General features: G+C 49.2%; 1 protein-coding gene across 2 annotated transcripts in view; it reads right to left on the minus strand.

Annotated features, from left to right (window-relative positions):
* Window positions 1–754: 754 nt before the first annotated feature.
* The window catches only part of TRPM4 (transient receptor potential cation channel subfamily M member 4), a 33,487-nt gene continuing 21,874 nt past the window's right edge, over window positions 755–12,367 (minus strand). For both annotated transcript variants that reach the window (XM_077314240.1, XM_077314241.1), the window contains 11 exons: window positions 12,096–12,208; window positions 11,214–11,312; window positions 10,196–10,549; window positions 8,849–8,981; window positions 8,158–8,332; window positions 7,248–7,416; window positions 5,340–5,521; window positions 4,123–4,255; window positions 2,572–2,644; window positions 1,914–2,010; window positions 755–1,379 (listed from right to left, as the gene is read on the minus strand). In XM_077314240.1, the coding sequence (XP_077170355.1) occupies window positions 1,375–1,379; window positions 1,914–2,010; window positions 2,572–2,644; window positions 4,123–4,255; window positions 5,340–5,521; window positions 7,248–7,416; window positions 8,158–8,332; window positions 8,849–8,981; window positions 10,196–10,549; window positions 11,214–11,312; window positions 12,096–12,208 (1,533 nt within the window). In that variant the 3' untranslated portion in view covers window positions 755–1,374. The remainder of the gene's footprint in view (window positions 1,380–1,913; window positions 2,011–2,571; window positions 2,645–4,122; window positions 4,256–5,339; window positions 5,522–7,247; window positions 7,417–8,157; window positions 8,333–8,848; window positions 8,982–10,195; window positions 10,550–11,213; window positions 11,313–12,095; window positions 12,209–12,367) is intronic.

Here is a 12,367-nt window from a genome sequence, read left to right on the forward strand (position 1 = left end):
GTGGGGCAAAATAATGTTGGAACCAGAAATTGTTTACATATTTAGAGACTTCTTGTTCTGAAGGGAATCCATAGGAATACTGCAAACACTAGGTCAGAAACCACTTAAAGCATGCAGTTTAGTAGCCCAGCCCTCCATTGGCTACTCACATTTTATTTAAATATAAATAAATGGCGGTGGAGCAGCCTACAGCTTCACCCCCCCCCCTTTATTTGTGTGTAATAAAAGCAAAAACAATTAAGAGTTATGGAATTATAGCTACCCATATAGTTATATATAGGTATATATATTATAGTTACCTAGTCACAGAATCTCTTGCAGGGGCAGGGAAAGCCAGAGTGAAAAGACAGAAATCCTGCACCTTTATTATCCCTGACCAGGCCAAAAAGCCTCTAGAACACCTGGGTCATAAAAGCAAACTTCCAAAAAGCAAATCTTCCGGGTCATAACAATCGTGTGGAAAAGAAAATTAAGACAGGAACTTTTGTAGTGTTTAGGGACGAGAAAAGCCTATTCCTCTTCCAAACAATTATTCTAGGTTCAGAAGCCAACGAGAATTTTCTGGATTTAAGGAATATACCTTTCTCTTCCTGGTTCAAGTACCAGCTGGTTTCTCTGCTGCAAAGATGGGAAGGCTGGAACAATTCATTTTTACACTTTTCAAACTCTTGTTCAAAAACATTAGAGACTTTTAGAATATTTTAATTAATAATTTAATAAAGTTTTATTATTTATTAATAAAGTTAAGTCTATTACAAAATAACAAAATCATTCAAACATTTAAAACATCGGTTCACTTTCATTCTGTTATTTGCTGCAATAGGGAGCATGAGAAAAAGTTGTATTTCTTAAGCAAGCACAGCTGGGGATTTTGAGGGGACAAATGGAATCTTTTCTGATAGGGTCGCATCTTTTACAAGCATTCTTCACAAGAATGTCTGGAAGATTGCATAGAACAGGGAGGGCATTATTTCAGGTATGTATGGTACTTTAAAAAAAACACGCACAAAAAAACCCTTGATCCATCTATTGAGGTGTTTAAACTTTATAAAAAGTCCGCAGCCAGGACAATAGCAGCAAGATTTCTGAGTTCACGCAATGGTTCCCAGTCCCCTTTCTGAGGCTTCTAGCATACAGACAGGTTTTTGTGGATGAGGCAGGAGGATTTGAGGCTGTAAATTGTGCCTCTGCAAGGACTGACAAGATTAAGATTGAATCTCAAGTTTCTAAGCCCCCTCTCATAAGGTCCTGAGTGGGTTGGGCTGTGCTCAGTTCTCTCAGGTCCGTGTCATCTGGATTCTGAGGGTGATGGGTGACTTAAGCGCTGTGCCCTCTGGAAATGAAGACTGGCTCTTCCTGTGGCAGCATGGACAATCAGTCTATAGGGGAAAAGAGAAATATATTAATTTTGGACTATGGTTATGTCACAAGAGAGCTCTGCACTTCAACTTGCTTGCCAAGTTGTGTGTGGCTGATGGAGGACATGAAACAGGTTGCATCCATAGGGCTTGCCAGTTTCTCTGCTTGCCAGTCATCATTGCAGCAGAGTCAGAGTCACTAGGATGCATTATGCAATCTACCAAAGGGGCCAGATGCACTGAGGCAGGTTGCCATGCGATGTGCTGGCCGCAGCACTGCTGCCAGGAATGCCAGATGGGCTGGCAGCTTGGGGCCCCTTGGAGCCCCTGCTAGCCTAGGGTGCCAAAAGCCCTTGGGCAGAGCCATTTATACCAACAATGGAATATCCGCACAGAAATTTTATGCCCACTTTCACCCATCAGCTGCCACCTTCCCTGCTTTCCCCCTCCTGCCATGCCACCAGAGGGCTCTGAGCCCACACCTACTTGGCTCTCTGAGTGTCAAGTGACTAAACTTCCATTCAAGGACCTCTGGGGACTTTGGCAGCAACTCACCTTTCTTCCGTGCTGGAGGAGCCTTCCTTCCTTTGGCAATGTCACTCTGAGCCAAAACATCAACCATCCAGGCCAGGGCAGTGGTACAATATTCCATCTAAAAAAAAACAGGCCAAGGGATAAGTGAGGAGGAGCTGCTGCCTCTGGGAGGGAAGGGTCTCCTGGGGGAGCTCCTTTCTCAGGTCTCCAGCACAAGTCTTTGCTTCCCCCAATTCCCCACTGCTCCTTTCCCATCACACTTCTCTCCCCAGCTGCCCTTTAGGATGCTGCCAGCGCCTGGCACAGGCATTCTCAGCCAGGGCCTTGTGAAATCCTGGGGTTCTCAGTAACCTGGAAGGCTTTCCTGAAAGGGTGAGAGTGAATTGATTTTTATATACTTTTAAAATTGGTTAAGCATTTATTGGGTAACGTGACCATATATGGTCATGTTGACCCCCTTCCAAAATGACCAATGATGGGCCTGGAGGGGGTGGGAAGGGGAAGGGCCCCAGGTGGGCGTGTCCACTGCTCTCCTTCCCAACCGTATTCTGCATGATTGCGCCACTTCTGGGGTTTCTTGAAGCCTGAAGAATGTTTCAGGGGATTCCCAATGGTAAAAAAGTTGCAAAAGGAGTTCTCATCTCTTCCCTGCTGCACTTCAGATGACCTCATATGGTACCTCTGTCTCCAGGGTCCGCAGGCGACGCTCTGATTCCTTAATCTCTGAAAGCTGCTTCAGGACCTGGTCAACTCTGCAGGGTGAGAAGAGTCAGGCGGATAAAAGAGGGGCCCTGTCCGTGCTGCTGCAGAGGCCACCCACCCTCCCTTCCCACACAGCAATCCCGTCATGAACACTCTCAACGGTACTCTCCACACACCATGCTTAAACATTTGGCTCTCTTAGTGCAGGTCCCCTTCCTTTGTTGGGTGGCCAGAACTGTAACCCGAGCATCTCTACCAAAGAGGAGCTGGATCCAATTGATCAAGCAGACGTTTGAGGTTCGGCACATCAGTTCCCAACCCCCAACCTTGTCATATTATCTATATCCATTTTTATCTTCTCCCCTTTTCACAAGAAGCACAAGGCTTTTGTGCTCCCTGAGAGGAAGGTGGAGGGAAGGCATCATGGCATAGTCCGATCTCGGAATTCAGAAGTTAAGCAGGATCGGTATTTAGAAGAGTACCAAAGAAGAGCCTCTTGTGGCACAGAGTGGTAAGGCAGCAGACATGCTGTCTGAAAGCTCTGCCCATGAGGCTGGGAGTTCAATCCCAGCAGCCGGCTCAAGGTTGACTCAGCCTTCCATCCTTCTGAGGTCGGTCAAATGAGTACCCAGCTTGCTGGCAAATAAACAGTAATGACTGGGGAAGGCACTGGCAAACCACCCCATATTGAGTCTACCATTAAAACGCTGGAGCGCGTCACCCCAAGGGTCAGACATGACCCGGTGCTTACACAGGGGATACCTTTACCTTTACTTTTACTACCAAAGAAAGATGCAGAGGAAGGCCATGGCAAACCACCTCTTGCTTTGAATACCCCTTTCTGGAGTTTCCATAACTTGACTGTAACTTGACCTGTTACACACACATACACGCACACAGGGCAGGTATAGCTAAGAGAGCCTGTCTCAAGATCAGGTATTAAAAAGTGGCTTACAGTCATCCACCCTCCTTCTCCCCACAACAGACACCCTGTGAGACAGGTGGGACTGAAAGAGCTCTGAGAAAACTGACTGGTCCAAGGTCACCCAGCTGGCTGCATGTGGAGGAGGAATGGTGGGATCAACCTCAAGCTTTCCAGATTAGAGGTTGCCACTCTTAAACATTACATCAAACTGGCTCTCAGGTTCTCCTCAGTTCCCATGCATGTAGTGCCCAATTCACCTCAGGACTATGCCACATTTCAGTCTCTCTTGCCCACCCTGTTTTTCCATCGTGACGCAGTCCCCCGGATGGTGTGGTGTTTCAGGAGACCTACATATTCCCTGAGTTTCTCCAGACCTCTCTCCCATTTTAGCCTCCATCAAATTCCTTCCCCCAAACTGGCCTTCTCCTTTCTTTTTCTGTGGCTGCCATTTTAGAAGAACTTCTTCAAAGAGGAGAAAAGGCAACAGTCTTCCAGCAGAGTAGGGAACTGGAATGTAGAGCTTCCTCCCTAACAACATCTCCTGCGTGCTGGTCCTTTCCCCCAACCTACCCACCCATTTGGCATTGGCTCTCTTATGCTCACTTCTGAGAGGTTCTCCGGAGCCGTTCCGTATCAGAATCCCGTTTCTGCCGTTTCTGAGCCACTAGATAGTTTTCCTTCTGCACGGACTCCCATGTGAGTAGCTGGGCATCCTGGGTCTCAGAAAGTTCCAGAACTGTGCAAAAACAAAACATTGGCAAGACGTGGATCATGGTGAAAAGTTCACTGAAAGGTGGTTCATTTGGTTTATTTTTTTGCTCTGACTCACGCTTGTCCTTTTTCCTTAACCATTTACATTCTCCTCCTCACCTTAAAGCCCCATCTGCTCTTCAACTTAATGGATTACTTCCTGTGGGGATCCGGGATGGATCAGTTTCTGAGTCTGGAAGAGGAGGCTTTCAGAACTGCTTCTCTCTTTGCAGCCAAAGCAAGTGTTTACTCATCCAGATCCTCTCACGTTTTATTAACACAGTCACAAATGTACAATCACGAAAATGAATTGCCTTATTTGCTTCATTTATACCACACTTTTCTCCCCAATGGGAATACTAAATGGCTTACAACATTCTCCCCATCTCCATTTTACCCACACAACAATCCTGCAAGGTAGGTTAGGCTGAGAGTGTGAGATTGGCCAAGATCACCCAGCAATCTTCCATGGCACAGGGGGGATGTGAACCTGGTTCTCCCAGATACTCGTCCAGCACTCTAGCCATTATTCCACATTGCTTTGTTAAAAAAACACTGAACCATCCCTTTCCTTGCAAAGAGAAAATTGGTTATTGAAGTCTCCTGTAGAGAAAAGTGAAGACACTGACTGAGGAATGAACAGCTAGAACAGAGTCCAGAGGCACCTTAAAGACTCACAGGATTTGGGGTGGGATGGGGGGGGATAAGCTATAGCTGGCCTTTTCAAAGGCCAGGATCTAGGTGTTCTACTGCAGACCAGCATGGCTCCCCTCTGAATCTATCCAGCAAAGAAGTCATGTTAAAGAGACACAGTTAATTCATCAAGAAAACCTGAGAGTGCTCTAGGGATGCCAACTCATCTGGAGATCATCTCCAGGCAACAGAGATCAGTTCCCCTGGAGAAAAAGGCTGCTTTGGAGAGTGGACTCCATAGCATTATACTTTGCCCTCCCCAACTTCCACCCACTCCAGGCTCCACCCCCAAAGTCTCCAGTTATTTCCCAACTCAAAGCTGGCAACCCTAAATCTCCGCCATCATGGCTCTTCCCACCGTTGCCCATGGCACTCACGGAAGTGGCGTCCCTTGGCAGACTGCACCTTGCGGACGTGGTGCTTGATGAAAAGATGCAGGTGGCTCAGGATGATGAAGGGCGGAGCCAATGCTGGGCGGCTGTGATATTCCAGGATCAGGTTGTAGCGCTGGGACTTCCAGTAGGTGTCGCTGTTGCCTTGCACCTTGGCAAATGTATAACTGGGTTGGGGGCAGAAATACCAGACCATTGAAGCCATTTCCACAGACAGGCTGTCCTGGATTATCTCTCCTTCCAGCCTACTTCCCACCCAGTTCTGCTTCTTCACAGGGGCCTTCCTTCACTCTGCTTTCTTCCTTCATTTGTGTCTTGGACTTTCACTTACATAGTTGGTGATTTTGCTTCTTCTGAGAGCGGTGATACCTTAACCTACTTCTTTTTTCTGGTGTGTGTGCATTTAGCTAGCTGGCAGAATACCATGGAGTTACCAATGGCAATAGACCTTGGATTGTTGCCCCTGAGAAGAGACCTCCTTGCTGGACTGGAAGGGCACCCTGGTGCCTCTGCAATCAATACTCTGGACATTCGCTCTGGCCTAGGCAAAAGCAAAGTCAGGCCAGTAGCACGATACACTCTAAATGAGAGCATCTGTGGACATGACAGGGCCAAGAGACCTCCCTCATGGACTCTGCATCCTTGCCCTGACTGGGAAGCACGTATGCATCTTTGACCTTCAAAGGGCATCCTCCTTCCGGGCATTCCCCCATGCCAGCCATTGTATTGCTAACATGGGAACCGGCACATCTTCAGAAGTCGCTTTCTCATCTCGGGACCCCCTTCCTGTCCCCAATATCATGCCAGCCTGCCAAGAGCTTTATTGTTCTATTCACCCAGATACTAGAATTTCAAACCAGGACCAAAATTTCCCAGATTCCCCTCTTTGACTTGTTTGATTTTTGCCATCCTAGATTAATCAAATCATTTTGTCATCACAGTCAAAAGGGAAACCACACCTTTTTGTCTAAAGCCCACCTACATGACTTTTAACCTAGGGAAAGGGTATAAAACCCTCCATTTGGGCTCCCCAAACACCTCTCTGGTGACCAGTCTCCCTCGTATTGATCCCCACCAGACACCCAACTCAGGCGCCGGCTCATTCGTGTGGCTCTGACTCCCTCCTTCTGTGCACCCCATGCCTAGATCGGTAACTCTTGCTGCCCCCTTTTCCCCTGAAACCTGGCCATTTCCTACCTCATTTCTCTCTGCACACACGTGTTAGTGCAATTGTGTATTGTTTGTCTGGTATCTTGTTTTCTTAATAAAGCCTTGAGTTCCTCAAAGGGCATAATCACCTAGTAAACACTGGCAAAATATAGCACAGCCAATTCCCCACATTTTATTTGAGCATTTGGGGTAACAATGGGGTCTACTTGCATTTGTGTGCTTGATTGCAAATGAATGCTTTTAAAGGGGCGGGGGTTGCTGCAGGTATCCCCAAGGGAAAGATCAAACACTGGCTGTCAATGAACTCTACACAACAGAAGTCTGATAGCACCTTAAAGACTGACCATTTTTGTAAGAACCTAGGAGTCCTGCTGGATCAGACCAGTGTGGGTCCATCTAGTGCAGCCTCCTGTCTCACACACTGGCCAGCCTCTGGAGAGCACTGAGGCCTTCCCCTGATGCTGCCTCCTGGCCTTGGGATTCACAGGAGGAGTGCCTCTGAACGTGGGGGTTCTGCTCAGCCACCATGGCCAGTAGCCCTCCTCCATGAAATTGTCTGATCCCATTTATAAGGGATTTATTTATTGCAGCACGATCTCTCATGAGTCAGAGCTCACCTCCTCACAGGACAAAATACTCTGCCTCTATTGCTTCCCCCTGCCTCCCTGGCAAAATTTCAATCCACCCATCCCAGTGGGGCTTAAGCACCCGCAGCAGCCCTACCTGAACATGGCAATGAGCAGGTTGAGGAGGAGGATGTTGGCAACCAGCAGGAAGACCACGAGGAGGATGAGCACCAGCCAGTTGGCGTAGGTGTTGGTGCACGGCTGGGCCTCCTCCAACAGGATGGCTACAGGGTCATAGGTGCAGTTCGCCGCTGCGATCAGAGCAGCTGAATCAGGGAGAGAAGCAACAGGGGAATGTCAGAACGGCACCGTTCTCAGCTAAGGCATGGGAGGCATGGCATGTGCCCAGGGCGCCACGTGATTGGGAGTGCCACTGAGCAGTTAGTAATTTCCTTCAACCTATCCTCAGATAGTGAAAAAAGAATTTTGTTCAGATGTCTTTGATTATCAAACGACAGAGGTAGTCTGCAATTGGGGGCAAAATCCATGTAGTGCCATAATTTAATTTGTTAATTAAAAGATCAACAAGCTTGTATTTTTCAGCTGATATTACATCTAAGAGTGCCAGATGTTTGGACAGGGGTGCGGTTTTCAGTGCTTGCCCATAAGCACAGTTTTCTGTAGATACACTTCTGGTTCTCTGCGGTTCCTCCAAAAGCCTCTCTGGCACAAGAGACCCCAATAAGCTAGGACTAGGCTGTTGCCAGGGACCCCTGAAGAGCAGTGAACCGGCACAAAACGTTTTCCTGTTTTGTCATCAAATAGCCGCTGACTTACAGCAGCCCCCTGGGGCTTTCAAGGCAAGAGACGCCATAGGTGGCTTGCCATTGCCTGCCCCTGCACAGCAACAGCAGTATTCCTTGGTGGTCTCCCATCCAAATACTGCTCAGCCTCTGAGACCTAATGAGATGGGCTAGCCTGGGCCCTCCAGCTAGAGGCACAAAAGGACACTTTTTTCCTTTTCCTTCAAGCACCAGAGTGCAGAATGGGACCCCCAGAGTACGCACCGTCAATCTCATTGAGCGGGATCTGCCCAAAGATCTGCAAATAAGGCCGGTAGAAGACCCGGCGGAATATCCAGGGGAGACGTCGGTCATGCGGGAGCAGAAGCCCCTCAGTAGTAACCCCGTAGGCCACCAGCCACACCCCAAGGAAGAAGAGGAAGAGGAAGACATCTTTCATCTGTAGAGAGATCATGGACAGAGCAACTAGTTAGGAGAGGCCCTCAGGCTCCCTCCCCACATGCCTCTTGCAGAGAAAGGAGATAAACTGGGAGACAAGTAGGGAGGCATTTATTCCCTAACTCCAATTCATTTTACTTTCTGATCTAAACTTTGCTGTTAATCAAGGAGAAGCTACATTGCTCATGCGAGGAATGAAGAAATGAAGCAATCAGGGGAAATAATCTGTGCAACAATACACCCCAAAAAATCAAACCTCAGAGTTGTTCCTGACAGGCAGGATGAATGCAACCCATTGCTTTCAAATAAGCCTGGATCCAGATTTCCTGCACACTCAGTGCACTTAGCTGCCGTTTTCCAATTATATTATAAACATGGACTCTCATTTATGCCCAGAGCCCTTTGCATGCTCTTGGTACCCACGTCTGTTCTCCAACCTAACTGAAAGCCACTGTGCATATGCAAAAGTCCCTTTCTTTGCCCACTTGTTCTAGACCCATCTCCTGTGTCCTCTCACCATCCTGCCAACGATAATCATCTTGGGACCCAGCTGCTTGTTAACAGCAAAGATGTGGATGAGACGAAGGGTGAAGACCATGAAATCCAGGCAGAGAATGGTGCGGCCCGATTCAAATGACTCCGGGAATAGCCTGTGAGGCATACAGTGGAGTAAGAGGGGAAAGGATGGACAGTTATACTACCTGCATTATAAAAAAAGCCGTATTTCCCCCACCTCTCCAGAGCCTGACCTCCCAAATCTCATGCAGTGCTTTAAAGTTAAAGCACTGGAGTTCAGAAACGCGCATTGTATGTTAACAGCCAGCAGGTGGCAGTATCTGTGAATACGGAGAGGCTGGACACCAACCCTCAGGGCTTTCCTCGTTCTTCTTTTCCGCCTGTCGCTTCAGGGGGAGGAATCCGTCCTGCACTTTTTTGCTTCATTTTTGCTTTGATTTTGATTTGATTTCATATTACAGGTCTTTATGCCCGACATATCTCCCCTCAGATTAAAACCGCATGAATTTAGGCCAAACATAAAGCCATGTAATATTGAATCAATCCTTAAAGGCAGTGGTCCCCAACCTTTTTATCACCGGGGACCGGTCAACACTTGACAATTTTACTGAGGCCTGGGGGGGGTAGTCTTCTGCCGAGGGACGTCACCACTGCTGCTTGAGCCCCTGCTCCACTTGCTTTCTCGCCAGCATCCCTGCCTTCCCACCCTCAACTGGGGGGCGCTGCCAGCAGCCATGCCAAGGAGGAGCCCCAACTATGGTGGCTGCTGGAGAGCACCAAAGGTGAGCCAGCAGCAGAGGGGCAGGGCAGCCCCCGAGGCAACAACTGGGGAGCAGGACGAAGAGAAGCTACGGCCCGGTACCGACTGATCCACGGACCGGTCCCGGTCCCCGGACTGGGGGTTGGGGACCACTGCTTAAAGGGAGCAAAACACACTCAGAACTGAGGGGGGAAAACCGTAAAGCAACAGGAATACACAAGCGAGGACATGAGAAGGGGGGGAAGCCACATAACCACTTTAAAAGCCTCTAGCAAGATTCCACCACTGCAGGTGAAGATCAGCATGTTGATGTTTCCTCCAAGCAGAAGCCTCACTGGTCATAGACAGAGATCACAAAGGAGGACTTAGCCTAGTGTTCTCCCCGATGTGCTACCTACCATATGAAGGGAGATTTGCTTTAATATGAAGTAGGATTCAACTATCTAATCCCCCCGCCCCCCATCTGCAATCTTGGGGAAACTGCACTATGTGGTTTTCTTGTTCATGTCACTTGGATTCTCAGCAGGCACAGTGGCCAGACTTAGGGAGAAATGCTACTGCTCTCCTCACAGTCCAGAAGATGCTCACCTGCATGCGACCCCCAGCATGAAAAGCAGCAGGGCTGTGATGTCAAACTGGTTCCACGTGTCCTGCAGGTATCGACGTACCCTTTGCAGCAGGGGCTGGGACCCCACGAAGCAGCCCTGCCGCACCTCCTCACACACAAGCGTGAAGACCCAAATGTACAAAGCAATCTCCGAGGCCGAAGGGCCGGCAGGCGGGGCTGCAAAATCCATAAGCAAGACATAGGAGAAGAGGAAGAGGAAGAGCAGGTACATCACCACGTTGCCCAGGAATGCTGCCACAGGTGCCCCCCAGAACTGGCGCCAGCGCCGTAACCAGAAACGGCGAAGGGAGGGTAGGCAAGGAGGATCTGTGTTCCTGGGAGAGAAAAAGACGAAGAATAGGATGAGAGGTGGAAGTGCTTCTTGGGAGGAGGGTAAAGACTGGGACAGGGATGCCAAAAGATCCGGGGTACATCTGAGACTTCACATTTCAGGCATATCATGACATTCATGGGGAGGGGGAGAAAGAATGCCCCCTCCCAAGTAATGTGAAAGCATTTCCAGCAGCAACAGAGCTTCCACATGGGGAAGGGAATCCCCTGCAATATCCCTGAAATAGGTGTGGTTGACCTGCAAGATGAAGGGCTGCACCATGATGCCAAGCGGAAGCCCAGGAAAGAACCGCTCTTGCCTCCTTTGCAGCCCTCTCACAAGGACTGCTTTTCCTGGGCGCCTGGCCAAGTCTTGCCCTTCTCCAGTGAATGTTTGTGCAGAAAACGTAAAGCATGCCTTCATACACTGGATCTTACCGTGTGAAATAGCAAAATCTACTTCCAGAAGCAGGTGGAAACTGCATTACTTAGCATGTGGGGAAGGGCTGCTTGGCAGGACAGAAGTGTCAATAGGAACTGGGCAGGGTGGGCTGCCTGGCATGAGAGGCGTCTGGCAGAGTCTGCCTCCTACCCCTGTCGTCTCCCCCCAGCAAATCCCCCTTCTCCTCCCCCCAGCCCTTGTCCCCGGAGAAAGGCCAGTCCCCCTACTCAGACATCATGGCTCCAATGGTCGTTTTCACATCTGTGTCGAGGTTGTCCAGCTCCTTGGGCTGGGAAGGATCTAATCGGAGGTCATCATCCAAAGACCTGTGAAAGGGAGACCAGAGGGCGTGAGATGCCTGCGTGCCCCGGGCAGCAGAGCAGAGGCGGCAGTTTTGAGGGTCTCCTGTTCTTTGCTTGAAAGTCTCAAGCCCAAAGCCCCACTGAAATGAGAGTTCACTTTCTTCCCTGCAGAGCAGACTTAGCTACCAAATAGGCCATTCTGTGATTGGACACCCTATTAAGTGGGTTTTTAAGAGAGAAAACTCTTGGCGTTGGTTTATTAAGGGCAATGCTGGGAGCTCCATGAATAGGCCCCCTCTGGATCAGGATGGTGACACAGCTGGAGAAGGTTTTATAGCTTCTCTCCACGCCAGCTTCACAACCAGGAATGGCTGCATCCACTTGCCACACTGGGGTAAACATACAGGTTGGGATCGGGACCCATAAAGGTCCCCCAGTGGGGCAAACTGCAGTTCAGTGGTGTTTCCAATCTGGGACAGGTGACTGCAGAATACACTCTAAATTGAATACAGTGTTATATTGCAGGAGGGGAGGCACCTTCCACCCTGACCTGGGTAGCCCACACTCATCAAATCTTGGAAAGGAAGCAGGTCAGTATTTGTATAGGAGACCATCAAGGGATACCAGGGTTGCTATGCAGAGGCAGGCAACAGGAAACTGCCTCTGCACATCCCTTGCCTTGAACACCCCAGAGGTCACCATGAGTCAGCTGTAGTTGGAAGGGGGGAAAGGGAAGCCCTGCCCACGAGGATAGGGAGGATTGATTCAGACCCTCCTTCTGCCCCGTGAAATGGGCAACACACTCACCTGAAGGTGATGAGGTCAGTGAAGATGAGAGGAGGACAGAAGAAGGTGAGGAGGAGCTTCCAGACTGGGGTGCCTTGATCCATCTCACCCCACCAGTTTTGGGTGAGCAGAGACTGTGGGAACATAAGAATAGCCCTCCTGGATCAGCCCCATGGTCCATCCAGTCCCGCATCCTGCTGACACAATGGCCAACCAGCTCCATGTAGTGCCCATTGTATTGCTGAATGCAACAGGCTTTGTCCCTAGTTTTAAATTAATTCCGAACATGATTG

This window comes from Paroedura picta, chromosome 16, assembly GCF_049243985.1.
Source record: "Paroedura picta isolate Pp20150507F chromosome 16, Ppicta_v3.0, whole genome shotgun sequence".
In the NCBI taxonomy this organism is placed as follows: domain Eukaryota; kingdom Metazoa; phylum Chordata; class Lepidosauria; order Squamata; family Gekkonidae; genus Paroedura; species Paroedura picta.